Source organism: Papio anubis, chromosome 11 (genome assembly GCF_008728515.1).
Source record: "Papio anubis isolate 15944 chromosome 11, Panubis1.0, whole genome shotgun sequence".
Taxonomy (NCBI): domain Eukaryota; kingdom Metazoa; phylum Chordata; class Mammalia; order Primates; family Cercopithecidae; genus Papio; species Papio anubis.
In genome coordinates this window covers 67,695,979-67,723,238 of record NC_044986.1, presented here as the reverse complement: position 1 = coordinate 67,723,238, position 27,260 = coordinate 67,695,979, and the positions used below count along the sequence as shown (strand labels likewise).

The 27,260-nt window shown below is 52.6% G+C and overlaps 1 protein-coding gene and 1 long non-coding RNA gene across 3 annotated transcripts in view; one reads left to right on the top strand and one right to left on the bottom strand.

Moving 5' to 3' along the window:
- UNC5B (unc-5 netrin receptor B) overlaps positions 1-22,196 on the bottom strand; it is a 90,335-nt gene extending 68,139 nt beyond the window's left edge. Inside the window, exon 1 of one of the 2 annotated variants that reach the window (XM_003903814.5) lies at positions 21,667-22,196. In XM_003903814.5, the coding sequence (XP_003903863.2) occupies positions 21,667-21,745 (79 nt within the window). In that variant the 5' untranslated portion in view covers positions 21,746-22,196. The remainder of the gene's footprint in view (positions 1-21,666) is intronic. The other variant, XM_003903815.5, reaches the window with a different exon arrangement.
- LOC103887547 lies at positions 16,564-17,540 on the top strand. The gene is made up of 2 exons (XR_651687.4): positions 16,564-16,804; positions 17,166-17,540. It is a non-coding gene; the product is annotated as an uncharacterized LOC103887547 (long non-coding RNA).
- Positions 22,197-27,260: the final 5,064 nt, after the last annotated feature.

The window sequence follows — 27,260 nt, the reverse complement described above, 5'->3', positions numbered from 1 at the left end:
AGGGGCTTTGCTTCTTACGCTGGCCCCCAGGACACTTTCAGTGAAACCTCTCGACATGGTGAAGGTCCTTTTCATAGAGTGGAGAGCAGGTTTTCTGATGGGGCACTGTTTCCCCAGGGCAGTCCATAAACTTTGGGACCAAGAAGCTTTGACTCCCTGGCTTGGACTTCTCTGGGCCAGGCCTGAATCCCAAGAATGAAGCCTCATTTCCATGAGGGCCCCAGCAAAAGCCCCTGGAGGAGGCAGTGTCAAGTGCCGGCCAAGGCCCTAATCAGGCTCCAAATCCAGGCTCTTTTGCTGCTTCCTGGCTGTGTGACCCTGGGCAAGTGGCCTTATCTCCGCCCCCCACCCCCGGGGTTAATCTCCTCATCTATAAAATGAGGAAGATGTCTCTTCAGTGCTAACATTTTGTAACTTCACACTTGACCTAACAGGCTCTGCCCCTGAGAAACTCGAACCGTCGTAAAAAGAAGGGAGCCATGTAACACATAAAACTGTACTCGCACACCCATCAGGCAGAGAAGCATCAAACCAAGTGTGCCCGTGTGGCCTGGAGCACCCTGGGGCCAGGTTCCTTTGTGGACCCTGTTTCTAATCTCCTGGTGGCCTCAGCCAAGAGCAGTTGGAGTGGGCTGGCCTCCTGCAGGAGTTGGACCAGTTCATCTCCCAGGGATGGGCTACAGGACGAAATGCCAGCAAGGGTCCTGACACAGAAGGAAAGACTTCTGTCTGGGGCTGGGGATTAAAGGCATACCCCCTGTGCCCCACCTCCAGGTCCCTGTGCCCCACCCCAGCCCCACCAGAACCTGGCTGGCCTGTCTCGCAGCTGCCATCTGTAGGGGCTGGTCCTCATTAGCTGCTGTGGCAGCTGAGGGGCTGGGAGAGGGAGACGCAGGCTGCAGAGCTAGCAACTAAAGCCAGGCTGTGACGGTGGCTACCTCTGGAGCTACAGTAATGGACTATGGAGTGGGGAGGGGGAGGGAAGCGGGAGACAAGGGAGTATAGGGACGGGTGACAGGCTTGGCCAGTGGGAGAGGCAAAGGTGAGAGCTGGCTGGAGCCACCAGCATCTTCCGGACTGTTATTCTGAGCAACGATTTATTTATTCAGAGGCTAGGGATGCGGCTCAGCATTGGTTGGCTCAATATTTATTACAAATGCATTGACCTTGTACTGTGGACCCCGTGATGGGGCCGCCTGAGGACCCTCTTCCTCATCTCCTCGGTGCCAGGACACATTTGAAAACCTGCAAGGAAGAGCCAAGGGGTCCTACCTTCCTGAAAGACCACCCGGTCCAACTCTCGCTTTACCTTTGGGAAATTGAGGTCTGATGCAGAAACAGCCTTGCTCAAGGTCACAGGGCACACTGGTCCTTGATCCCTGCTCGCTTGGCATTTAGGCCATCAGAATGGACAAATGCTGTGGAAGTAGAAATACCCCAGATCACATTCAGAGGGACAGTGACCTGCCCACCAGTCCCCCATCAGGTGCAGACAGAGCTGAAAGAAATCTTGGAGTAAGGTCGCAGCTTTGTGTACAAGGCACTCAAGCTCCCTTAGCCTCACTTTCTCCCTCTTCAAGAGCAAGGTAATCATGCCCATCTCACAGAGTGGTTGGGAGGACTGCATGAGGACACCCTGGAAACTGTCAAGTCCCATCCCACTGGAATTGGTTTATTCACTGACATGCTGCATGGCAGGCTGTGCTGGGAAGTGAGGCAGGATGGCCATGGGGGACTGGTATCCATCCATGGCCCCCAAACCCCTTCCTTATCACAGCTTCCAAGGCTAGGCAGGAGGCAACTAATAAATTGGCAGTAAGAGTTCCTTCTTAGCCAACTGAAGACATGTAAATGACCCAAAGCAAGGCCAGGGCTGCCAACTGGCGGAGCTCACAGTGACATCACATGCCCGTTCGCTCCAAGCCTTCCAGCAGCTGAGGTCAGCTTGCAGAGCAGGGGCCCCTCCCCCTCCAGCCCCGTGCTGAGCCAAGAGGAGCATGGCACTGCCAGGGCTGGGGCCGGGGCCGGGGCCGGGGCCGGGCCACCAGCTCGGGTTCCACAAGTTCCTCCCTCCTTGTGCATTCCCTCTGCAATCGGCTCTCCTCCACCCTCCCTGACTGCATTTCCCTCATGAACACAAGATTTCTGCTTCTCATATAACACATACGTGGTGGTGTGAACTTCTGGTAAATGAAGATCTTATTTAAAACTGTGTGCTATCAGAGGAGGAGATAAGACAGGTTTCGACACAGCTCAGCTGGCTTGCCAGGGAAAGGAGGTGCTAGGGGGCTGTGCACAGAGCCACAGGCCATTCCTGGGAGTTCCTGAGCAGTCGTCGGAGATGGGCCACAAGGCTCCTGGCAATGCTTTAAACTCATCTACGAGGGTCAAAAGGGGTATCCCTTTCTTCATCTTTGCAGGAGGGTTCAACAAGGAGGTTCTCCCATTAGAGAATTCAGTTTGCTGTGTGGAACAGAGTGGCTTAACCTCGCAGGGCTTTCCAAGAATGCATTTCCAAGAATGCAGAATTTTGGATCAGAGAGGTCTTGGAGATCCTCAGGTCCCAGGGTCCTCTACCTTAGCTGCACAAGAGGACCACCTGGGGGACTTTTAAAGATCCTGATGCCCAGGCCAGAACCCAAAATCAATTAAGTCAGGATCTCTGGGTGGGACCTAGGTGCCAGGTGATCCCACTGTCCAGCTAAGGTTAAGAATGACCAAGCTAGTCTCTTTTAACATAAGTGTGCAGCAGAATCACCGGGGGTGTTTTGTGAAAATTTGTATGCCCAAACCTGGCCCACAGTCCCTAAACCAGAACCTTTAGGGTAGAGGCCAGGCATGTGCATTTTAAAAAAAAACTCGTAAGATTTTTATGTACAATTGTGGTTTTTCATTTGCTGAGAACCTGTTCACAAGGACCCACTGTGTGCTGGGGACTGTTCTGAGAATCGAGGGTACATTGCTGAGTGTACACAGCCCTGTGCTCCCAGGCTGGGGAGTCAATGCATAAGTCTGTATTCAAACAACCATTCCAGATGGCAAGAAGTGCTGGAAGAAGAGTAAAAGAGGCAGGGGACCAGGAAAGGACTCTCTGGGGAGGGGCCATTGGCACCAAGACCTGGACGACAAGGAGCCAGCCACGCCAGGCTCAGTGCGAGAGCACTCCGTCCAGAGGCACGTTTGCCGGTGTGTGAAATGACGACTCTATCAGCGGCCGAGCCCACACTCTCGCCAACCCCCACCTCACCCCCACTGTGTTTTTAGGGTGCCGGGCAGGAAATGCTTGGAAGAGGCCAGTGGCACCTCCTGCCCCTTAGGAAATTCTTTTTTTTTTTTTGAGACGGAGTCTAGCTCTGTCGCCCAGGCTGGAGTGCAGTGGTGCGATCTCAGCTCACTGCAAGCTCCGCCTCCCGGGTTCATGCCATTCTCCTGCCTCAGCCTCCTGAGTAGCTGGGACTACAGGTGCCCGCCACTGCGCCCGGCTAATTTTTTGTATTTTTAGTAGAGATGGGGTTTCACTGTGGTCTCGATCTCCTGACCTCGTGATCCGCCTGCCTCGGTCTCCCAAAGTGCTGGGATTACAGGCGTGAGCCACCGCGCCTGGCCTTAGGAAATTCTCTAGGCTGCTGGGCTAAGGGGACTTTACAATGCACAGCTGAAAGCTATAAGGAATCCTATGGTTCATTAGTCCAAACCCCTCACTTAACAGACAGGGAAACTGAGGCTCAGAGAGAGGAAGTGATTTGCCTTGATGTATCATCTCTGCTCTGACAGGGTTAAATGGGACAATGACTTCACCGTGGAGGTCGCTTGCTACTGTCAAGCCCATTGTCTTCACCCCCAGCCACACCCCAAATCCCTGTTCCCGGCTGCTCTCCATATAAACAACCTGTGTGTTCCAGCCATGGTACAAGTCTGTGACACACCCAGGGATCTTGAGTGGTAGGAAGGTGGGGAACCCCCACTTCCCTGCTTCCCTGCCCCGTAATCTTTCTGTGGGCGGGAGGTCCTTCGTCCCACACAAGGAAGCCCATGAAAGGTCAGACAGAATGGTGCCAGATAAGGCTATGGAATTTGGAATTTGGTGGGATCTGGAATTTCCCTTATGGGGAAGGCTGGTCCCAGCTGTCCACCCATGGTGAGCATCCAAAGGGAGGCTGTGCCAGGCTCCAGGGATGTGGGGGGAGGCCCACATACCCAGGGCCGGAGGCCTGATGAGGTGGGGAGGGCATAAAAGAAGGTGGCTAGTTGTCTTTGGAAAGCCCCTCCCCAGAGAGGCAGGCTAGGTCCCCAGGTCACTTGGTGGACAGGCCATTGAAAGCAATTTCGACCTTGGCCATGGGCCTGCTCTGCTCAGTCTGATGTCCACCTTTGTGGTGTAGCCAGGAGGGCTAGAGGCTAAGGGCTGCCAGTCTTCAACCTGCTTGGCCTTGGCTTTGCTGTGTGTTCAGGGCTCAACAGCTTCCCTCGCTGAGCCATGGAGTGGAGGTAAGATCCTGGCTCCTGAACAGGCCTGCACCCCTCCTCACTCTGACCAATCAGAGTAAGGGCCCTCAGGTTCCTCCTAATCACAACTGAGTTCCCCTAGGGAAAGCACGGAGGTAAGACAGGGTGTCCTTGAAGGACAATCTAGAATGGTCTACAATGCTTCTTTTCTTCATCTTTCTGAGCCACCAAACCAAGACAAGAGCAGAGAAGAGGCAGTAGAGTGAAAAGTCAGATGGTAACAGTGTAGGTTAGGAGGTAGCTCTGTCTCAGTTTCCCCAGCCATAAAAGGGCAGTGGAAACACGCCCCCTGATGACTTTGTGGGGCTCTTGAGAAGCTCAGAGTCAATAAGAAGGTGTTTTTGCATGAGTGCTCTGTGCCTGGGAGCAACAGGAATCACCTTGACCAGCAATGGTGGGACAGCCAGAGATGGCATGGGGCTGATTCTCACCACCAGCTCTTACTCAAGCCAAGGGGACACGGGGCCCTCATGCACCCCTTTATAGGGTCTACCAGACTGCCGTTCCTAAGAAGCTCTGAGAACTACACGCCCTGCCCAGAAGCACAACAACTGCCTAGAAGGAGCCTTGGAAAGGAAGTCCAGGGAGGTGAGAGGGAGATGCCCCAGGGTCCCAGGGAATTTCTGTTTAGCCTGCTCTTCCAGCAGAGATCAGGGCCTCTGGGGGTTCGGGCAAGCGCTCTGGTCCAGTGGGCTGTGATGGGAAGGAGGGTGGATGGCTTGATCCACACTTCCGGCGGCCCCTTTCCCTGGAGGGGTCGGACCCTCAGTGGGCCCTGCCCCACCCTCTGCAGGCTCCTCAGGATCCGGGGGCAGGGTGGGAGGAGGACACTGTCAAGGGTGTAATAAAAAACGTACTGACTGGTAAGCAGAATTCTCAGGCTTGGAGCAGGACCTTCTGGCAATCATGCCCCCACCATCCTCCCAGGGTCTCCTCCACTCTCTGTAGGAGCTGAGGTCTGGCTCAGCCTCTTTTCCAGCAGACCAGCTGATCTGCCCCTGGGGCTTGTTGCTCCCCATGCACCCACAAACACCCACTCTTCCTGACCAATCCTTAAAATGGCAAAGGGGCTAACTGGGGCTGGCTGACTGGCCTGTGGGAAAAGCCCAGTTCCGTCCATCAATCAACAGCTCTTGAGGGAGACAACAATCACGTCGGTGGAGGAGTCTGCATTTTATAAAGCAGCTGCAAGTGCGATTCCCTCACCACCCAGTCACTCCACAAGTAACTCCAGAGCATCCAGCACTCCCTGGGCATTGAGGGAGGTGCGCGGGAGATAAGGCCCAGTCCCTGCCTCGGGAAGTGGGTGTAGGGTGGGCTCATGGAAGGAGCACTGAATCTGGAGTCCAAAGGCTAGGGCTGAATCCAGATGAGGCCCTGACACTAAAAGCTAGATTAGGGTGGGTCACTTCACTTCCCCGAGCCCCATTTTGCTCTTCTGCTAAGACCTTCCTCCCAGAGTCATCGCAAGGACTGAATGAGACAATGCATACACAATGGCCAAGGTGGGCACAGAGCAGGCCCCATGGGCGCCCTTGTGGGCTCAAGCCCCCCTCCACAACTGAATGCGAGGCCACAGTGTTTAATGCTTTCCCATCTGGTAAGTGAGAAATGGTATCTCGGAGTTTTACAATATGTGTTTCTGTAATTCCGAGTGAGTGTTTCAGGGTCATTGTTCTATCTTATTTTGTGAATTGTCTGCTCGTGTCTTTTTTTCCACCCTTCTGTTAGGGCTTGATCCTTTGTTCCTTGGTATTTAAAAGCCCTTTATATACTATAAATATCAGCCCTTCGTCTGTGGCATATGTTTTGAATATTTCTCTCAGTTTGTCAAGTACTTTGTCTTTTGACTTTGTTTAAGGTGTTCTGTGATTTTTTTTTTTTTTTTGGTCAAAAATTTAAAAATGTTCATGTAATAAAACCGATCAGTTTTTTTATTGCCTCTAGATCTTAAGTCATAGTTAGAAAGCCTTTCCCACCCCCAAGTTTAAAAAGGAATTTGCCCATGTTTTCATTTAGTAGTTGTATCGTTGTTTACATCTAGATCCCAAATCCACTTGGAGCTCATCTCTCTGTATGGTGTGAGACTTGAATCAAATTTCACCTTTCCCCACATAGCTACCCAGTAGTCCGAGCACCATCTATTAAAAAGTCTGTCTTAACCGCAGTGACCTGTGATACCACCTTTGTTATATACTGTATTTCCATAGACATTTGGGTCTAATTCTGAACTTACTATTCTCTTTGGTCTATTTGCTAATTCACACACCAGTAAGCACACTGTTTTAATTACAGAGGCTTTACAGTATGTTTTGCTATCTGGTAGGAATAGTTTTACTTCTTTATCCCTTTCTAATGCTTCTAATAGACTTCTCTCATTTAATCACATTCGCTAATGCCTCTAGCTGTGAATACTAGCAGAGGTGAATACTAGCAGAGGTAAATACTAGCAGAGGTGAATACTAGCAGGGTATCTATTACTGATCTTACTGAAAGTACCTTTAGTGTTTTCCCATTAATTAAGATACTAGCTTTAGGACTAGGGTATGTGTGTATATAAATATATTTTTATTTATTTTTATTTTTATTTTATTTCAATAGTTTTTTGGGAACAGGTGGTACTTGGTTACATGGATAATAAGTTCTTCAGTGGTGATTTCTGAGATTTTGATGCACCCATCATGTAAGCAGTGCACACTGTACCCAATGTGTAGTCTTTTATCCCTCACCCCCTCCCACACTTCCCCCATCTCCCTAAAGTCCATTATATCATTCTTATGCTTTTGCATCCCCATAGCTTAGCTCCCATTTATAAGTGAGAACATATGATTTTTGGTTTTCCATTCCTGAGTTACTTCACTTAGAATAATGGTCTCTGGCCAGGCGTGATGGCTCACACCTGGAATCCCAGCACTTTGAGAGGCTGAGGTGGGCAGATCACCTGAGGTCAGGAGTTCGAGACCAGCCTGGCGAACATGGTGAAACCCCGTCTCTACTAAAAATACAAAAATTAGCCAGGCATGGTGGCACACACCTGTAATTCCAGCTACTCAGGAGGCTGAGGCAGGAGAATTGCTTGAACCCGGGAGGCGGAGGTTGTAGTGAGCTGATATCGTGCCATTGCACTCCAGCCTGGGCAACAGAGCAAGACTCCTTCTCAAAAAAAAAAATAAAATAAAATAATGGTCTCCAACTCCATCCAGGTTGCTGTGAATGCCATTATTTCATTCCTTTTTATGACTGAATAGTATTCCATGGTATCTCTCTCTCTCTCTGTCTCATTTAAAAAGTATCCCTTAATTCCTATTTCTTTTAGTGTAGTATTTTATCCAAGCTTTGTTCAGCATCTATGAAGATAATAATATGATTTTGTTTCCTCAGATTCATTAATATGGAACATGATATTAATTTGGCATGTTATCAAATATCATTTGGAACCACTCTTGCATTCCTGCAATGAATCAGATCTGGTCATGATGTTAAAGAGAGAGAATGGAAGGCTGGGTGCAGTGGCTCACACCTGTAATCCCAGCACTTTGGGAGGCCGAGGCGGGTGGATCACGAAGTCAGGAGATCGAGACCATCCTGGCTAACACGGTGAAACCCCGTCTCTACTAAAAATACAAAAAGTTAGCTGGGTGTGGTGGCGGGCGCCTGTAGTCCCAGCCACTCGGGAGGCTGAAGCAGGAGAATGGTGTGAACCCGGGAGGCGGAGCTTGCAGTGAGCTGAGATTGTGCCACTGCACTCCAGCCTGGGCGACAGAGCGAGACTCCGTCTCAAAAAAAATAGAGAGAATGGAATTGGATGCCGCTGATCAGAGCTACCATCACTAAATACTTTCTCTGTCCTCTCCAAGTATTATCTGATTCCATCCTTAACGCAGCTCTGGGAAGCAGGCTTCATAATTCCCATTTCACTGATGAGGAAACTGACCCAAACAAGAGTAAAGTTGCCTGGCAAACATCATGCAGCCAGCAAATGAAGGAGACAGGAAGGGATCTTGGGTCTCGGGGATTCCAAAGACCCTAATGATACATGGGTGGTGTTATCTGGCTGTTATTCAGTTATTAAAAATGCTTATGGGCTGGGCGAGGTGGCTTATGCCCGTAATCCCAGCACTTTTAGGAGGCCGAGGCAGGCAGATGACTTGAGGTCAGGAGTTTGAGATCAGCCCGGCCAACTTGGTGAAACCCCATCTCTACTAAAAATACAAAAATTAGCCAGGTCTAGTGGTGGTGGGCACCTGTAATCCCAGCTACTTGGGAGGCTGAGGCATGAGAATTGCTTGAACCTGGGAGGCAGAGATTGCAGTGAGCCGATATGGCGCCACTGCACTCCAGCCTGGGTGATAGAGCGAGACTCAGTCTCAAAAATAAAAGATAAAATAAAATAAAATAAAAATAAATAAAAATGCTTATGATCTGATAAGATTTTGGAAAGGGAATATCTCTGCAGGAACTAGGGGGTGGAGGGGAGACTCTGTTTGTCCTAGAAGCTTGAGTGGTCCTCCTCAACCCACCACAGGCTCAGCAGAGGAGCGGTGTGAGGAACTGGCAAGGTGTGGCCAGCCAGGTGTGCTGCCAGCAGGCATATCTGCAGGGTGTCCTGGAGTCTGTGTGGCATGGTGGCAAGCAGTCCTCACGACCCATGTCCCCTTCCAACGTGAGCCTCTCTCTGCCTTGGCATTTACGTCTCAGGCTCTGAACAGTGTGGGAGCAACTCAGAGAGCGAAGACTGGTCCAGGGATGTGGTGGGCTGGGAGGGAACAAAATGCAGACAAGAAAACTCTAACTCTCTACTCCCTGCTGGTCCTGCCTGCCCCGTTTTCTAAGAATGGGCAGCCGGCCGAGGGATTATGTAACTTCTGGTGGGCATGGCAGATGGTGTGCTGGCTCAGACAGCATCAAACCCGGCACTGACACTAACCATCTCTGACGTGGCACCCGGGCCTCCTCTGCTCTGGGATGTGGGGTGTGCGATGGGGTCAGGGTATGGGGACACAAAGATGGATGAGAAGTGGCCAAAACTCTTGTCACTTAGCTCAATAGCTGTGGTCAGCCCCGCATGGGAGAAGCCGGTGAAATGGGCATGTGGGCCCTCCTATCCCTGCCACACAGGCAGCAGTTCCCAGGATGGACCACATAGTCCAGGGGCTGTTCTGTAGGCCTCCTGCTGCCTCAGATCAGCGACCCCTGGGGGTTTGGAGAACAGTTTCTGAAGCACCTCTCTGGGTGTTTTCTCACTTGGCCCTACCTGGCATTCAGCTTCTTTTGTTCCTTTTGGTGATGGGTAAACTGAGGCTCAAAGAAGGTGGGTGAGATTTGCCTATCGCACAGAGACAGATTTGGCCTTAGAGCTGAAGATTCCAGACTCCTAGTCCAGTGCTCTTTCCAAATGTGTACAACAAGGCAGGCTCTCCCCTTGCTGATGACCCCCAGATGATTACCAAGTCACTCCACAGGACTTCCTGAACTGTACCCACGGTCCTTTAGAGCGATGGGCTTTGATGGCTGGAAGGCATCTCAGAAGTCCCTAGGATAACCCCACTCTACCTTATGTCTAATATGCCATGTCAAGAAGGGAATACCAGAAAGAAAGAAGGCGGGTTCTGTGGATTTGGGATCCAGCAATGCAAAATCCTGCTAGAAGGCAGGATCCAGCAATTTGTGGATTTCCCTCTGGGTGGAAAGGAAAGAAAAGCGACCTTTACTGACCATGCCCATTTCCTCTAATGTCCCCACAACCAGTCAGGGGGCACACTTTATAGTGTGGCTCATGAAATTGTAGTTCGTGATGGGGCCAGGACTTGAACTCAGGTTTTCTGATTCCAGGGCAGAACCTCTTCATTTGGACAGAGGAAGCTCAGAGAGGGGAAAGGACTAGTCCAATGTCACAAAGCAAATTAGCTAGCTACATGGCTAGGATTAGAATCTAGTATTTTATTTCCAAAGAAAAAAAAGAATCCAGTTTTCCCAATTCTCAACTTGGGGCTTTTTCTGCTGTCATTGTGTGTGTGTGTGTGTGTGTGTGTGTGTGTGTGTGTGTGTGTGTGTCTATACAGAAGTCAGAAGTGGGATGGACCGGGAGGAAAATGTGGGGCTGGATCAAATTTGCAGCAGGGGTCACTGTGCCCAGCAGCTCTGGCTTTCCTGGGCTGCCAGGGAGGAATTCCAAATCAGCCTCTGGCAGAGGCCCCTGACAAGGACCAGTGAGCCACCAGCTGAGGATGGTCACTGGGCCAGGCTTGCTGCTGCCTGGGGATGTTTACTCCCAAAGATGTCAGTACGGGACATGGTGCCACCGAGAGTCTGGATCAGCCAGACCCCATGGCCAGAACTGCTCTCCTGCACCAAGCCCAGATCCTGATAAGAAGCTGGTAGCAGTCACTATGGAGGGCTGAGGCCTGGAGTCAGATCTGGCCATGGCCTTTAGATATACCTGCTCAGCCCACACTTGCTCTCAGGCCTCAGAGTCTGTTGTCCATGCGGTGGGCATTCTCTTGAGCCACAGGAAGGCAAGGTGGAGAGAAGTGATAATGGGCTTGTGGCTACAAGTAGGAAACAAACATTTAAAGTGGCCTGGACTGGCTGTGCCTTACAAGGGCCACCTTGCACATAAGCACAAAGTTTACTAGCCCAGCAGGTGTTGTGCCAGTCTGCTTTCTCTATGTAAAGGGGCCAAGGGCACTTGACTGCAAAACTTGGTTAATTCTCCGTGGCTCCACTGAATTTAGTGAATAAATTCCTTCCTACCTAGGGGCTCTGATCACTGAAGACTTGGCTCTGGCTTCCACCGTGCCGGGTACACATTAAGTGTTCAAAGAAAGCAAGCAGCAGATAATGAAGGGAGGGAGGCAGGCAGGCAGGAGGGGAAGGCTGGAAGCAAGGGAATGAAAAATCTTCTAATTCTTTGGTTACTCATCCACAGCAGCAGGTCCATGAACAGCTGGGACAAAATCACAGCTACCTCTTGGGTGAGTAAGGTCTGACCATGAGTTCTCATTCATCCGTTCTACAGAGATTTACCCAGTACCTTCCGGGTGCCAGGAACACACACGAGTAAGCAAAATCAGACCCAGCCTCCCTAGTCACCTAGTGCCATGACTGCTCTGCCATCACCTAGTAGTTTCAATCCATCTTGCCTGCCCCTGCTGAACCTGTCTCCCCAACCCTGGAGCCCTGGCTTTGGTGACAAGGAAAGAATGCAGGCTGCCCCATCTGACAGACTCCCACCCACCAGAGGTCACTGCTCACTCCCAATCTCACTCTGCCCTGCTGTGTCACAGAATGACCAAAGGTGGGACAGGGATGGGGGAGGGGGCCACAGACAACTTTCCTGGAATTCCTGACTCAATTTCTTGTAAGCTCTGCATCCTGCATGGGTGTCCAGGTCCCCAGCCAGGCAGGCGGACGCCTCTGATCGCATTACAGAACTGCTTTCCTTGGGTGTTGTCTCCTGAAGGCAGTAATGCCTCCTGACACCGCTTGTGGCCTCTGGGGGTTGCAGGCTCCTGGGTGATCTCAGCAGAAGACCCCCTGGGGATGCCTCCTGGGTCAGGGCAGGCCCAGATGAGTACCAGGGACCAGAAAAAGCAGCCTCTCTCTTCCTGCCCCTCTCCCTGGCTTTCTGGCCAACCTGGAAACTGCCACTTTGGGACCCTCTGTCCCCCTGTTCTGCCCAGAGATGCATAGGGGGAGAATCAGGGCCCAGGCCCAGCCCTAGTCCTATCCAGGGGTCAGCCAGATTGGGGGTGGGGGGAGTGGACGAGGGGCAGGAAGAGAAGGGAAGGCAATGGAAATGCACAGAGCACCCACTCTGCCAAGACTGCATATGTGTTAGTTCACGTCACATCAGCACCTGATGAAGGTAGAATCATGCCTATCTCATGAATTGGGAAGCTGAGGCACAGAGGGTAAGCCACCTCTGGAAGATTCAAATCCTAAAGCCTGGGCCTTTTCCCACTGTACTAAGAGACCTCTGGCCCTGGAAGTCTTGAGTTGCTAGATGATCAGACACGAGTCAGAACCTGAATGTAGAATTTGTCTCCTAGGTAGATGTGCCAGACAGTCCCACCCATACCTTCACGTACACATCCCCTACCAGGGTCACACTCTCCATTTACCCAAAGTCTCTCATCTCTCAAGCGCCAGTTAAGTGCAAACCTTCCCTCTTCCAGGAAGCCTTTTCTGACCACCCAGGCCGCAAGAGCTTCTTCCTCTCAACATTGAGACATTTCCCTTCATTCCACCCAATACACGGTGCCCACATGATGATGATAATGATGACGATGATGATGATGATGACAGTGAATGTCACTGAGCACTTCAGAATATGCAGAGCACTTTTACGCATGATCTCATCTATCCCCAAATCTAATGAGATTGGTGTTACTACTCCCATTTTACAAATGAAGGAACTAAGCTCAGAACTAAGCTCAGAGAGGGTAGGCAACTTGCTCTAAGACACACAACCAGATGGTGGCACTGCCAGGATTTGAACCCAAGTAATGTGACTGCACAGCCTGCCCTCTAAACATCACGCAAGACCCCTCCCAAGACACATACATCTTGGCTCATCTTGAATGGTTGCTCTCTTGCATCACCCTAACCCCCCTTGTACCCCAGCATCACAGGCCAGGCACTTGGCCCATGCTTCAAGCAGCAGCACAAAGCCCATCAGTTCTTCAAGAGTCAGGCCCATGGTTTTTTAGCTTCTGACCACAGAGCTCAGCACTTGCCCAGGCTGAATGAATGGGCATGTGCATCAGGTTTTAGGGTGGGCTGGTGTTCCGATACCCTACGTGGAGACAGGAGTCCTCATTCCCCAATCCTCAAGATTGGCCTCCCCCGGCCTCTGAGAAATGAAGCCATGCATGACACGGGGCCACGTCTGCAAAGTCTGTCCCTAACACACCCTCAGCAGGGTGTACTTGAGCTTTGGAGTGGGTGACAAGGGTGGGGGACCACGGGCCTTTACTTGCACATGCCCAGGCTGCCTCTGCCAGTGGGGCCCTTCTCTACCTCCTGGGCCCTGCTTGGCATCTGGGGTTCTCAGTCTCTGAGGCAGGAGACGCTTATGGAGCAGGAAAAAGGGACCAAGTTCCCAGAGGGTGATTTACGGCTTCGGTGAGAGAGACACCCAGGGCCGCATAATGCGTGCAAGGGCATTCCAGTCAATATATTGACTTTCTGGAGAGGCCTCTGTAAACACAAGTGGTTCTGGGCCTCGGCTACCTCTGTTTCTTTCTGACTGCTGGGGCCTCTTCAGATAGAACCAGACGAAAACCCCACATCCTGTATGGATCATCCTTCCACCTCTGCCCCACTCCAGACTTACAGATAGGAAGGGAAACCAAACAATCAGAACGCAGAGAGGGAAAGGCATTTGCCCAAGGTCTCACAGCAAATGAAGATCAAGAGCCAGAGTCTCCTAACTCCTCGGCCAGGAGTGGCGGAGACTCCTGGCCCTGACCTCCCAGCTTTCACTCCCGTTGAGGAAGATGATGATGCATCGCTGGGCTCTCTCTGGGGCAGGCTGCGTGCCAACAGGCCCTAAGTGCTTGCTGTGTGCCAGGCACTGTGCTAAGGGCTTTTCCATACATCAGCTCATGAGACTCTCAAGGCAATTCTGAGGATGATGTTATTATTACCCCCATTTTACAGATGAGAAAATGGAGGTACAGTCCAGTTAGGTGAGCTGCCCAACGTCACCACGTAGTCAATGACAATGCTGGGAGGCCATGTTAACCCCTCAGAATTCCAATTGGCAATGCCATGCACTCTTCTGCACCTGCAGCTAAGGCCCCGGTGAGAGGTGTGTGTGGAAACAGAGCAGCTGGGGGTTCCCAGAGGTGGTGATGACAAAGGATCTCCCCACCCCTACCCCTGGCAAATGGCTCACAGAAGTGCTAGGCAGAGGATTCCACCGTTCCCCTTCTTACCCACTTTGTGTTCTCTGGTGGGGGAAGGGCAAAGGTAGAGAAATACCTCCCCAAGTCTCCACCCCCAATATGATCCCTGCCAGTGCTTAGAAAGTATTTTCTGGGCTCGTTTCACCTTTGGGAGCCACACAGAGAGATCCAAGAAGAAGGCAGCCTTTTGCCTCCAGGCCCTGCCACAGTCCTAGCCCACAGAGTCAGAAGCAGCTGAGAGGACTCGTGACCCAAGCACACACGTTCAGTTGAACCTGGGATGCTGGGAGGTGGAATGGGCTAGAGGGTCTGTTCCCCAAGACTGGTGTTCACCCCAGGATGGTAAACACCGCAGATGCTAACAGGTGCAAATTTCCCAAGAGTAGGGAGAGGTCGGCTGGCACCCCTGCCCACATGCCCAGCTGGCTAGCCCCCCATCCCATCCTCTCTTCAGGACATGCTCTCAGAAGGACCGGAAAAGGACAGAGTAAAGGTCTGGCACTCATCACCCGCCCCAGGAAGCCCCATGCCTTACAACTTTGGCTCTGCTATGCTCTCCCTTGCATATCATCTGTCACTCTCACATGGCATCCGCAATGCTCTGAATGCCACTTAACATTTCTAGAGTGGACATCAGCATCCCTTACAGACAGCACCTCCTCGAGGGCTGTGACCAGGGCTGCTTAGGAGTTCTGACCTTGTGATGGTTCATACTGAGTGTCAACTTGACTGGATGGAAGGATATAGAATATGGATCCTGAGTGTGTCTGTGAGGGTGTTGCCAAAGGAGATTAGCATTTGAGTCAGTGGGCTGGGGAAGGCAGACCCACCCTTAATCTGGGTGGGCACCATCTAATCCGCTGCCAGCAGGGCTAGAATATAAGCAGGCAGAAAAATGTGAAAAGAGAGACTGGCTTAGCCTCCTAGCCTACATCTTTCTCCCGTGCTGGATGCTTCCTGCCCTCGAACATCAGACTCTAAGTTCTTCGGTTTTGGAACTCAGTCTGGCTCTCCTTGCTCCTCAGCCAGCAGACGGCCTATTGTGGGATGTTGTGATCTTGTGAGTTAATACTTAATAAACTCTCCTTTATATATATATATTAGTTCTGTCCCTCTAGAGAACCCTGACAAATACAAACCTGGGTCCCAGTCCTGCCTCTTCAGCTTCCTAAGTGAAAGCCTCCACCTCCTCGGTGGGTTCTTATAAGGACAAAGTGAGATTGCACATATAAAAGAGTTTTGTAAACTGTAAAGCAACATGCACACCAGGGTCGGGGGAGGGACTGTGATTTTCCTCTAGGCTTCCCTGCTCCGGAACAGTCCATCTTATCCTAGAGTTGAAGTGATGGAAGTCCTTCCTGTGGACAGCCCTGGGAAAGCAGGGAAGTGCTTCTGTGACCAAGAAAGTGGTAAGGACAGTGGAGTCCAGCATGTGTGTGGGTGTGTCTGTCCTCTTTCAATTGCCACCACTGAGAGTTCCAGGCCCCAGCCACGTCAGCCTGAGATGGGGTCCTCCACTGGGGATCCCACCCACTCAAGCTCTGCTGGCCCCTTCTCCAGCAAACTCTAGAGGCGAACTCACTCCCCTTGGGGGAGACAGGCTGAAGCATAAGCTGACCCAGGTCAGAGAGCAGATCTCCAAACCGCAGCTGCTCCCATGCTCTGGGGAAGCTGGGAGTCGACTGCAGGAGACTCCAGGTCTGGGACCCTAGTCTTCCCGGGGGCAGTAGCCCAAGCTGCTGGGCTGGCTTAGGGTCCATCTCTGCCAACTTTCCTCCCCCTGGAGCACTAGGACCCACCTTCATGCAGGCCTGTCCCATCCACACTCAGCAGGGGAAGCTGTCCTCTGCCCTTCCAACAGCAGAGCCAGGCCAAACCCTGCTCACAGTGCAGGTGCGGGGCAAAATGAGGTGTCTTAAGTGCTGACGGCAAATGGCCTGTGTCCCATCCTGAAGTGGAATCCCCAATAGAATACAATGGATGGAGCTTCCCATGCCTGGCGGTGACTCACTGTCTCCACATTACATATACCTATTTATACACAAACACACCACAAGTGTGCCCATGTGACATTGCCCACCCCCCACATACCCAAACACACACACACAGCCTATACACCACACATCCTGAGTTACAAAAGGCACAACCCTCCTCAAACACGCATCCATCCTCTGGCACACACCAAGTGCATGGCTCGCCCCCACACACACCTGACACCCCAATGCAACACCACACCCACCCTCCCCTCCAACTGCAAACTCCCACCTCCGCCCACCTGCTTAATACACATTCTCACCCCCCCCACACACACTCCTTAATACATACTCTCACACCCACAAGCCTGCCTTCTTGGAGAAGCGAGCCAAGCGGTGCGGCGCCGCGAAGGGGTAAGTTGCAAGCGCTGGGGGCAGCCTGTTCTGGGAGGTGAGAAGGAGGGCGGCTCCGCGCACTCACTCGCTAGGCGGTGGTGTTAGAGCTCCCGGGGCTCCAGCGGACCGATTTAGCTCGGCTGGGGAGGGAGGTGGAGATGGGGACTGGGGGTGGGGGGCGCAAGAGAAGGTAGAATCCAGCCCCCCAAGCGGCGGAGATGCTAATCAGGCCGCTTAGTTGGAAAAGGTAAATTCGGGCGCTCGCAGCAGCCCAGCGCTTTTTGGAGAGAAGGAAGAGGAAACAAAAGGGGTGGGGGTGGGGAAGCAGGAGGCGGCTGATTTATGCCGGCACTTCAGCAAATATTTTCGCTGCCATTAGCATCCCCGAAGACCAGGAGGAACGCCACGGGGACCTGTGGCTTAGCGCGCTCCGCCCGGGCTTGTCTGCCCGCGGGGGCGCAGCGGCTGCGGCGGTTCCGGGCCGGAGTTACAATCCAGCGCCACCCAACTCCCAGTCGGGGGCCGAGACCAGCGCCGGGATGCATGGAGCCGGGGGAAAAGCCCGCGGCGCCCCCGGCGGATCACAGACCCTAACGGGGCGGGAGGTGGCGCCCCAGCCCCAACCTCTGTAGCCAACCCAGTGGGTGGGAAGTGCCCATACCCTAGGCCTTCCGGAAAGTGCTCTCTCCTTGTATTATTCTAATTACGGTATTTTTAATTTCCTTAAAAAAATAAGAAACAGAAAAGCACAGAACGCACTTGTTTGGTTTCATTTTGCCTTCACAGCTTTAATGACTCTATTTGTGGAAGCTGTTTAGGAAACTGGTGAGGAGGAGAAGGAGGAGGACGCCAGAGAAGCGCCAGCTCTGGCCTGAGCGCCGGCTTTCTCTTCCCTACCCTCTGGGGGCCATCTGCCCAGGCAGCAGTTTCCATGGGCCCAGGCTCCCACCCCCAAGTCCCAGCCTATGACCCAGCCCCCTCTGCCCTTTCCTGAAGGCGGCAGTGGCCTCCAAGCTGTCTGCTTTCCACCCAACCCCAACTCTGAGGGTCAAAAGACCTGCTGCCTGTGGGCCCTGGGGGAGGGAGGTTCCCAGCACTGTCTATTCAGAATCACTCACCTTGTCTGAGAGCTCTTGGAATGGAAAGGATCCACCTCCCCACAGCCCATCCCCAAAGTCTTAGGCAGTCCACAAACCTCCTTAGAAAACCTCCGTGGCTCAGGGAATCAGGAGTAGGAGGCAGGCCTCATCTTAAGCCTGACACCCAGGAAAAGGGTCACAAGACCTTTGGTCCAGGAGAAACTCAACAACAAAGAGAGGTGGGGGAGGACAGGACACTGGATCCCAAAGCTTTGAATATAAGTAAAACGTAAAAACATATTCTGTCCCCAACTCTACAAATGGGTGCAGAGCTCTAAAATGCTAATGTTTATTTGGCCATGCAGCCCAAGGGAGCTTGACTTGGGACCTGTCTCCCTTCCCCAGGTCAGGGCAGTTGCTCAGGAGGCCAATGCTGGGGGTCGGGACAGCCACCTCTGGGCACTTGCCTGGTGGCAGACCTTCGGCTCTGCCCTGTTCCCCTCTCCTGGAACACCTCTCCACCCTCCCAACTCTCAACCTCTTTCCTCCATCCTGCCATGAGTTCCAGTCTAAAGCAGCCATCGAAGCAATATTATCTTTAGCTGCCTGCCTTAAGTGGTGCCTCAATTTCAGAGTCTCAAGCCCACACCCATGATGGTGGGTCTCTAGTCCAGGTGGGATGAAGGAGCTAGAAGCACTAGACTGAGGTTGTGAGGCCTCAGTTCAAGTCCTGGTGCTACCGGTGAGTCCCAATGTGACCTTGGGCAAGTTGGCCTGTACCAAAGTGTCAACAGTTAAATAAGTGGATTGGAAAAGAGGGGAACTGTTTTATCCTACAGAATTCCCTGTTTGCGGGGGAGGGGAGAGAGGTGGAGGAGAGAGATTACAGGAGAAATTGCTCCCCTGCAGTGGTACTTTCACTTTAATGAGAAAACCCATTAAGACACTTGATTTTCCATTTGTTTAAGTGAGATGGGTGTTTGCTACAGTGAGTGCAGAGGGAGACGAGGACAGGCTACCATTGTGTGTGCTCAAGTGCGTGCACGCGAGCACACACATGCACACACACACACCAAGCAGAGACACTACAAAAACTCTGATTTTAATTGCACCTTAAAAAGAAGTATTATCTTGACACCTCAACTCCTTCTCAACCATCCCAGCCAGAGGCCATGGAAAGGCTCATTAAAAGCTCCAGGAAGGACTGAAAGGTGGGGTGGGAGGAGATTTCCAGGGCCAACCAGAGCTTTTGAAGTGGCCTTTTTTCTGGCTAGTCACTTGCTGAATCACCTTCTAAGGGTCTGGGGTTTTATGGTTCCAGTTTTGATTTCTCCACCATCAGACTTTACAGCTTAAAAAAATTCTCAGTGCTGTAAAGGGAGCTCATTCCCATATTCACCAGGGATGGGGTCAGGGTGGGGAAAAGGAGAGAGAGGTGCCTGCCACTTGAGGGGAGCTTGGACACCCCTAGTAAAGATCCATCTCTGGAGGGAGAGCCTCACCTGCCTCAGTTTGTTATGAGGCTCACGGCAGAGGGGTGGGTGGATAAGAATGGGAGGGAGGGTCTGCTGGGCTTGAATCAGCCTGGCTATTGGACAAGAGCCCTTCACACAAGTCTTCAATCTGTGGCCAAGTGAAGGCAAGATTTGGAGAAAGCCAACACTCTGGACTTGATTTTCCCCATCAGTGAAATGGGGCTTGTGAAAGATCCACTGGAAAAACCCAAAGAACATTCTGAAAGAATGATGCTTTGTGCCTGTGGCATTAGAGAAAAAAGATTGTGTGGGAGGAAGGGACATGTTCTCCCTTCTGAAGGCAGGTTTCTAAGGGCCACACATTCTGGGCAATGAGAAGGCTGCAGGCAGACCCCACCAGTTGGCCCCTCTCCAGGCTGGTGGGCAGGCAGCTCCTGCCGGGCTAAGTAATGAGCACAATTCCAATACCGCTTCTGCTCGCTGGTGAGAAATCAAAGCCGGGTATTAGAGGCCATTTCTGACTGGGCACCATTCGTGCCCAAATCCATCAAAGCCCTGGGCCTGGGGTTTCTTCTGGGGAAGGTGGGGGCTGGATGCTTTGTTAAGCAGGAAATGCAGGCCACCCCCAGCCTTCCTGGCCAAGCCCACCCACCCAGAGAACTATAGGCCAACCAGTCTTGTCTTTCTCCTACTGCAGCCTCTCATTCCTGGTAACCTAAGTATTTATTCCTGATCCCACTGTCCTGCTGGTACAAAAGCAGCTTCCCAAGACACAACCCTGCCCATGTGCCATTTACAGAGACTTCACCCTACCCTTCAATCATCTGCTCAACCCCCCTCCAACCAGAAACCAACACCCCAACCAAGCACCTCCCACGTCTAACTGCACCCTTTAAAACAAGGTTGGACATTCAGCAGCCTGCCTTCCCCCATCCCCATCATTACCTTCCAACTTCAAAACACTGCTTTAAATACCAGAGTCTGCCCAAATCATAATTAAGTTGGATCAAATGGTTGAGTGTTGTAACTCTACTGCACAGTACTTGCACCAGGAAAAAAAAAAAAAAAAAGTGGGGAATGTACTAAAGCCAAGCTCTCACTCCTGGCCGTGGGAATCACTAATTCCAGAATGAGGAATCTTTGGCTATGGAGGGGGGAAGGGCGGATGTCAACATCGCAGCAGGAGGTAGGAGGTGGGGAGGGCTGCGTCATCTCGTCCACTTTCCGCTCCAGTTTTCCTGCTCCATTCTCAGCCTCAACTCAGAGAGGACTCCGTGCAGGAGTCCCCGTCCCCACCCGGCTCCGGAGCCGAGGCGCCCGGCGGCCGTGGCTAGCCCACTTGCTTGGGTTCAGGTACCAGAGAGAGGCTGGCTCCAGTCAGTCCACAGCCTCCCCGGGAAAACGCAGCCCAGCCAGCGACGCCGGGTCCAGTTACAGGACGAGCGAGAAACGTATTCATCCACGGCGAGAGAGGCGGATTAGGGACTTTATTTCAGGAGCCCACCAGTCCGCTGAAGTCATCTTTGTGGGTCCAGAGCGGGCGCTGCACCAAGGAGAGCGCACCTAGTCTGTTCCCTGGACAGCGAGAATGTCAGTGACCCATTTAAAAGGAAACTCCGCAGGATCCCTAGGAGCCCCCGCCCGCATCCAACACACACACACACACACACACACACACACACACACACACACCAACATTCAGGAAAAAAAAAAAAAAAATCCAGACCTGCGGGCCCAGCGATCTCGGGGAAAGCTATGTGTGCAGGACTTAGCCCTCCCCGCGTCAGGAGCCCTGCAAGCCAGCCTCCCCCGGCTGCCGGAGCCCTTCCCGTGTTCAGCAGGTCTTTCGCTCTCTCCCTCTGGTCTGCGGATTCGTGTCCCTATAGCGTGTAAGAGCCTAGGCGAGCCGGGACCAGACTAGTAAGTTACTGGCATAAGGCAGCGAGCGCACACCTTGCTTATGTAGCCACAGATTTTTTTCGGGGCGGACGCCAGGCGCGCGGAGAGCCGGGGGTCCCCAAGAGGCGGATCCTCCCGGAGACTCAGACCCTGACTCCGACACCCCTTCCAGGGAGAAGAAGGGATCCCTTTCAGGAGCGAGCAGGGAGTTTTCAGTTTACTGTGAACCCCCTTCCCTGCGCCCCCCTCCCGCTATGTGGATGCGCCATTGCCCACTTTGGGAGGCAGTCAAATCTACATTCTAACTTGGGCGCCCTTGCCGCTTTCCCTGCGCGCATCGATGCGACGAAAGACCACCTCAACTTCAGGGTAGAGTGAGGCGCAAGGGTCCCCTAGCCCCGTGCCCCCAGGCCCGATCGCTTCCTACCTGCTTGGCTCAGCCTCGGGTCCCAGCAGAGCAGCAGTGCCAGCAGCAGCGCGACCCGAGCTCCGCTCCGGGTCCACATGCTCCCGCGGCCCGGTTCGGGCGCCTCTCCCCCGGGGCTGTCTCCCTGGCCCCAGCCTCGCCGCCGCCGTCTTCGCCGCCGCCGCCGCCTCCTCGCCGTCCTCCCCGGCGCCCGGCCGCGCCAGCCCGTGCCTTCCGTGGGGGCAGCGGCAGCCACGCTGTGCGGAGGGCCCCCTGGCACTCGGAGCGCGGTGGGTGCCTGGCGCCGGCTCTCGAACCAGGCTCCGGCGCGCCCCTCTGGCTCCGGGTCTCCGAGCGCTCGCCTGGCTCCGGCGCTGTGGCTCCGAAGTTGCGCGGCCGCTCAGTGGCGCTCGCAGCGGCGGCGCCGCGCAGTCCCAGCCCTTGTGCGCGCCTCTCGGAGCCCCGCGGCTGCCTGCGGCTCCGGCGCCCCAGCCGGCCCCAGCCGCCTGCCACAATGCTGAGCGCCGCCGCTCGCTCGCAGGAGTGAGTTCTTCAGCCGAGGGGACCGCGAGCGGCCGGGCGGGGCCTGGCCGGCAGAGGGCGGAGTCGGCAGGGGGGCCTTGAGGGGGAACCCGACGGCCATCTGGGCGCGGCCGCGACAGAGCTGGGGTACCCCGGGGGAGGTTCCTCTCGAGACACTGGGCGGGCGCAGAGCTTTGAAAAACCCGGCCGCTGGAGAATGACTGGACGTGGAGGCGGCCCAATTTTCGCTGGCCCAAATTAAGGAAATCTGGCTTTGAGCCTTCATTTGGCTTGGCCATGTCAGCTTTCTCCTCTGATTGAATGTAGGACTCTCACTTTTGACTCTCCTGTCTGTAGTATGCGCTCTGCCTTCCACATGTGGGGATCTTTCCAAAAAAAGCTCCCAAAATGAGAACACCCAAGTCCTGGTTACGCTGGGGCTTACAGCAATGTGAAGCTGGGTATAGATTAGGATTGTCCTGGCTGGCTCTGCTTGTCTGTATGATCTTCGGCAGAACTGTTAACCAGACCCCTGGAAACCCTCCAGCACTCTGATCCTGGGTTGCTGTAAACCAGCATCCTACGTGACAGTGGGACAGCCATTTTTGCCTCAGTGTAAACTTGAACTCTGCCCCTTACTTGCTGTGTGACCTTGAACAAGTTACTTAACAATTCGGATGCTGCCTTCATCATCATCTGTAAAATGGAGGAAAAGGATAACTATTTCATAAGGGGGTATATAATTAAATGTTTAAAATTGTGTGGAAATTGCAGTGCAAAATCAATAATCTCTTTCCAAGATTCTCCCCTCCCAGCCAGTCTGATTCCAGGGGGAAAGTCCCAACCAGCCACTGGTGGTTCGAGGAGCACGTGGGGACAGGTGAGGTTTGAAGGATGGGCAGTGTCTTGGGATTGAAACCCAGAGAGGTCAGAATAAGGGGATCAGCTAACATAGGCAAAGACCTTCCCTGTGCCAGGCACAGGGCTAAGCACTCTGTATGCATCATGTCAGTTAATTCTCACAATCCTCTGAAGTAAGCACCATTTACATCCCATTTTACAGATGAGGACTTTGCACAGAGGTGTAAAGCCACCTGCCAGAGATCACACTACTTGGAGTGAATGAGTGACTGAGCAAAGGGGACAGGGGAGATGGGATTGGAAAGAAACCCTTTAAACGGGGGAGCCTCCCTCGAACACTTTCCCTGGGGATGGATTGGGCTGTGCGAAGGGGACTGTCCTAGCTGTTTCCCCAGAGGTGAGGTGAAGGCAGGGCTACCCAGTACCCTCTCCACACACACTCCCTTCACAAGTCTGGGTCTGGAGTATCTAGGGGAGATCGTGCATGCCATCAGCACATCTCCCTAACTGGGCACCCAGCATCAGGAGAGTGGCAACGGGTGGACCTGGACTCCCTGGGGGAAGGACTTCCGTCAATTGAGAAAGGCTGCTGTGGGGCAAAGGTAGGTTGCTTAGCTTGGCCTCTGACAGCCCAGGCAAGGGCAGTGGATGAGAGTCAACAGCTCAGCACAGCCAAACAACTCCACCTTGCAAATACACATGCACACACACACCTACCCACCCATACACACCTGCAAAGGTACACACATGAAAACATGCGACAAAGACACAGGTGCGATGTTTCATCTTCCAGAAACATCACACCTACAAATAGGCACCCCACTCCAAAGACACCCACATACCAAAGATGTATGCCTAAAAAAGCAAACACACAGGCGCACACAGCTAAAAACATGAATAGGCAGATGACTGCCAAGACAAATAGATATTTAGATACTTAACTACTGCCAGGAAACACATACAGGCACGCCTGTACCAAGACCCACATCTGTCATCCCCTGGATGCGGGCACATGGTCAAGGTTGTGCCTATGCTGGAGAGCTCAGCAGGGACCTCAGCAGAGAGGGGCAGCACGCAGAGACCACAGCATGTTCTCTCTCTCTCTCCTTCAGGCCTGTGGGGTATTGGAGATTTTTCTTAAAAGTTCCAGTCCTTGGAACTTTGCTGTTTAGGTGGTAAAGTGTACCCAGCAGGCCTTTCTAGTCCAAGGATCAGGTTTCATGTCTTTGTTTAATTCCTGGCTGCAGAGAAGGGAGACTGAGGATAGGGGGCAAGCAAAAGGAGGGCATTACCCCCTCTCCTACCAGTCCCTGCCCCACTTCCCTTCGCAGCCTAACCACTCTCTCAATTCTTGAAATACACTCATGGGAGGTCCTGGGCCCTGCTCTCCCTCCAGGACTCCAGCATCAGGGCAGGGGACTTTGCATGTTGGGAATCTCTCTGTAACTGCTCTGTGTCCCTGCTCCTGTACCAAGTCTCTGGCCCTTCTCCAGCCACCTGCAGCTGAGCGGTTGCAGATGTGGTTCCTCTCCAGCCCTGGCATCTCAAGAATGCAGGCTCTCAGCTGAGGCCAGGGTGGGGGCTTCAGAGGGAGTCAGACTCCCCCTGAGCCATAACTTTCCCTGGGATGGGTGAAGAATGTGCAGGGTCCCTGCCCATGGGATGACACATTAAGATAGCAGGATTAAGATTTGCTAGGGTGTTCCCAAACCCAGTGCCGTGGGCCTCACAGCAAAGGCGTCCTGCTAGGGTTAAGCATGAGGACGAGGTAGTGAGTTGCTTGAAGTCAGGGGCCCTGTGTTCCCTGTTCCCCACGATATATCTAGCACTGAAGACAGTTTCTGGCATAGCAGGGATGCAAGCAACGTTGGTTGAGTGGGTACATTAATAAGGCTGGGGAGAAAGGGGTTGATGGTCAAAGGGCCTACAGAGTTGCTATGTGAGACCCACCTTCCCTGGGTCTGGGGGTTCTGAGGCTGGAAGTGGAGCAGGCTTTGTGGCATAGATCTGCTTTGAAATCAGTCCCAGAGCCAGTTCTGACCCTTAGTGGGGACTGCAGATGCTTCCACCGGCTACCCTCACTTCTCTCAAACCACAGGAGTGTGTAGGAAAGAGTTCTGGATCTGGACAGCTGTGGCCCTAGACCTGGGGGCTGTTCTTACCTGCTGGGGGATCTTGAGCCAGTTACTGAAACTTTCCAAGCATCAGTTTCCTCAATTGTAAAACAGGAATAATGACTACCTCACAGGATTAAGAATAATAAGGCCAATAATCTGACTGTATAAAAACTCACTATTTGATAACAATTACGATTTAAAAGCAGCTGTAGGGGCTCCTGGCAGGAGTAGCTGGCGGCTTGGGGTTGACGCCTCCCGCTCCTCCGGGACCGTGTGCGCGAAGGTGCCACCAGGCGGCGCGCTGCCGCTTACGCTTCCCGGTAGCCGCCAGTCTTCCTCCTCCGGCAGTGGGAGAATTGCCTTGGCCCCATCCCACCTGGGGCCGCCCCGACAGGGTCCTTGCCCCGGGTCGTCAGGGTAGAGGGCTCTCAGACGACTCCGTTTGCAGGATCTTGAGTGGGAAGGCTTGGGAATGAGTTCACGATGTCTTCCCTGAGTCGTTCGGTCCAGAACGGACCCCAAAAACCTGGACCCTGGAGAAGGGAAGCGCCTAAGCCTGAAGTCCTTAATGCTTTACCATCTCTTTGTAATAATATTATCAGAGCTAAGGTTGAGTGCTTGCTATGTGTCAGGTAGGATTCTAAATCTCTTAGGCTGGGCGCGGTGGCTCACGCCTGTAATCCCAGAATTTTGGGAGGCGGAGGCGGGCGGCTCACTTGAGGTCAGGAGTTCAAGACCAACCTGGCCAACATGGGGAAACCCCATCTCTACTAGCAATACAATAATTAACCGGGCATGGTGTCGCACTCTGTAATACCAGCTACTCGGGAGGCTGAGGCACGAGAATCACTTGTACCCAGAAGGCGGAGGTTGCAGTGAGCCGAGATTGTGCCACTGCACTCCAGCCTGGGCGACAGAGTGATACTGTCTCAAAAAAATAAAAAGTACCATTTTAAACATTTTAAAGTGCACAATCCAGTGGTTTTTAGTATATTCCCAATGCTTTGCAGTCATCACCCCTACCTAATTGGAGAACATTTTTATCACCTCCAAAAGAAACCCCATACCATTAACCCTATTCTTCCCTCCCCAGCCCCTGGCACCCACTAATCTACTTTCTGTATGAGTTTGCCTTTTCTGGACATTTCATATAAATGGAATCATACTGTACGTGGCCTGGGTCTTTAAACTTGGACTCTTAACCTCTACTAAGTACTGTAACAACCTTCTTCTTCCATCCAGCTTCCCCAGTCTTCTCCGCCAACCCCTCCTAGGTCTTCTCACCGCTCTTCAGGCAGTGTAAGCAGTTAGCCACAAAAGCCTTGGGCTCAGGCAGATCCGGATTCAAATCTCAATTCTGTCTTGGACATTAATGAATAAATAAGTTATATTTATTGCCTCTACTGTCACCTTCTCAAAATTCTTTTATTGTGAATTTTTAAAAGGCCATCTTTTCATTTTAGAAGTTTTAGTTTTACAGAAAAATTGCAAATATAGTAGAGAAAGTTCCCATATGCCCCTCAACCAGTCTCCTTAATTATTAACATCTTATATTAGCATGGTACCTTTACTACAATTAATGAACCATTGATACATTATTATGTGCTAAAGTTCATTCAGATCTCCTTAGTTTTTACCTAATGTCCTTCTGTTTTCTGTTCCAGGATCCCATTCAGGATCCCACATGGCATACAGTCATTGTGACTCCTCAGGCTCCTCTTGGCTGTGACAGTTTCTCAGTCTTTCCTTGTTTTTGATGACCTTGACATTTTTGAGGATTATTCGTTGGGTCTTTTGTAGAATGTCCCTCAATTAGGATTTATGCATTTCATAATTCTTAATGATTTGGAACAAGGGACCCTGATTTCCACTTTACACTGGGCCCTGGAGATTATGTATCCAGTCCTGCTTATGCTTTATGGGGCAGAGAAAAAGCAGGCTGAGCCAGAGCTGGCACATGCAGCAGGCTGTGGCTAGCATGCCCTGGCATTGCCGGGCGGTAGGGTGGCAATGGGGGTTGGGGGGAGCTCAGTGCCCTGAATGGGGGATGCTGGAAGCTAGACCTAGGAGTGAGGAGGAGACCTTAAACATGGGAGAGCAAACCACGTGAGCAAA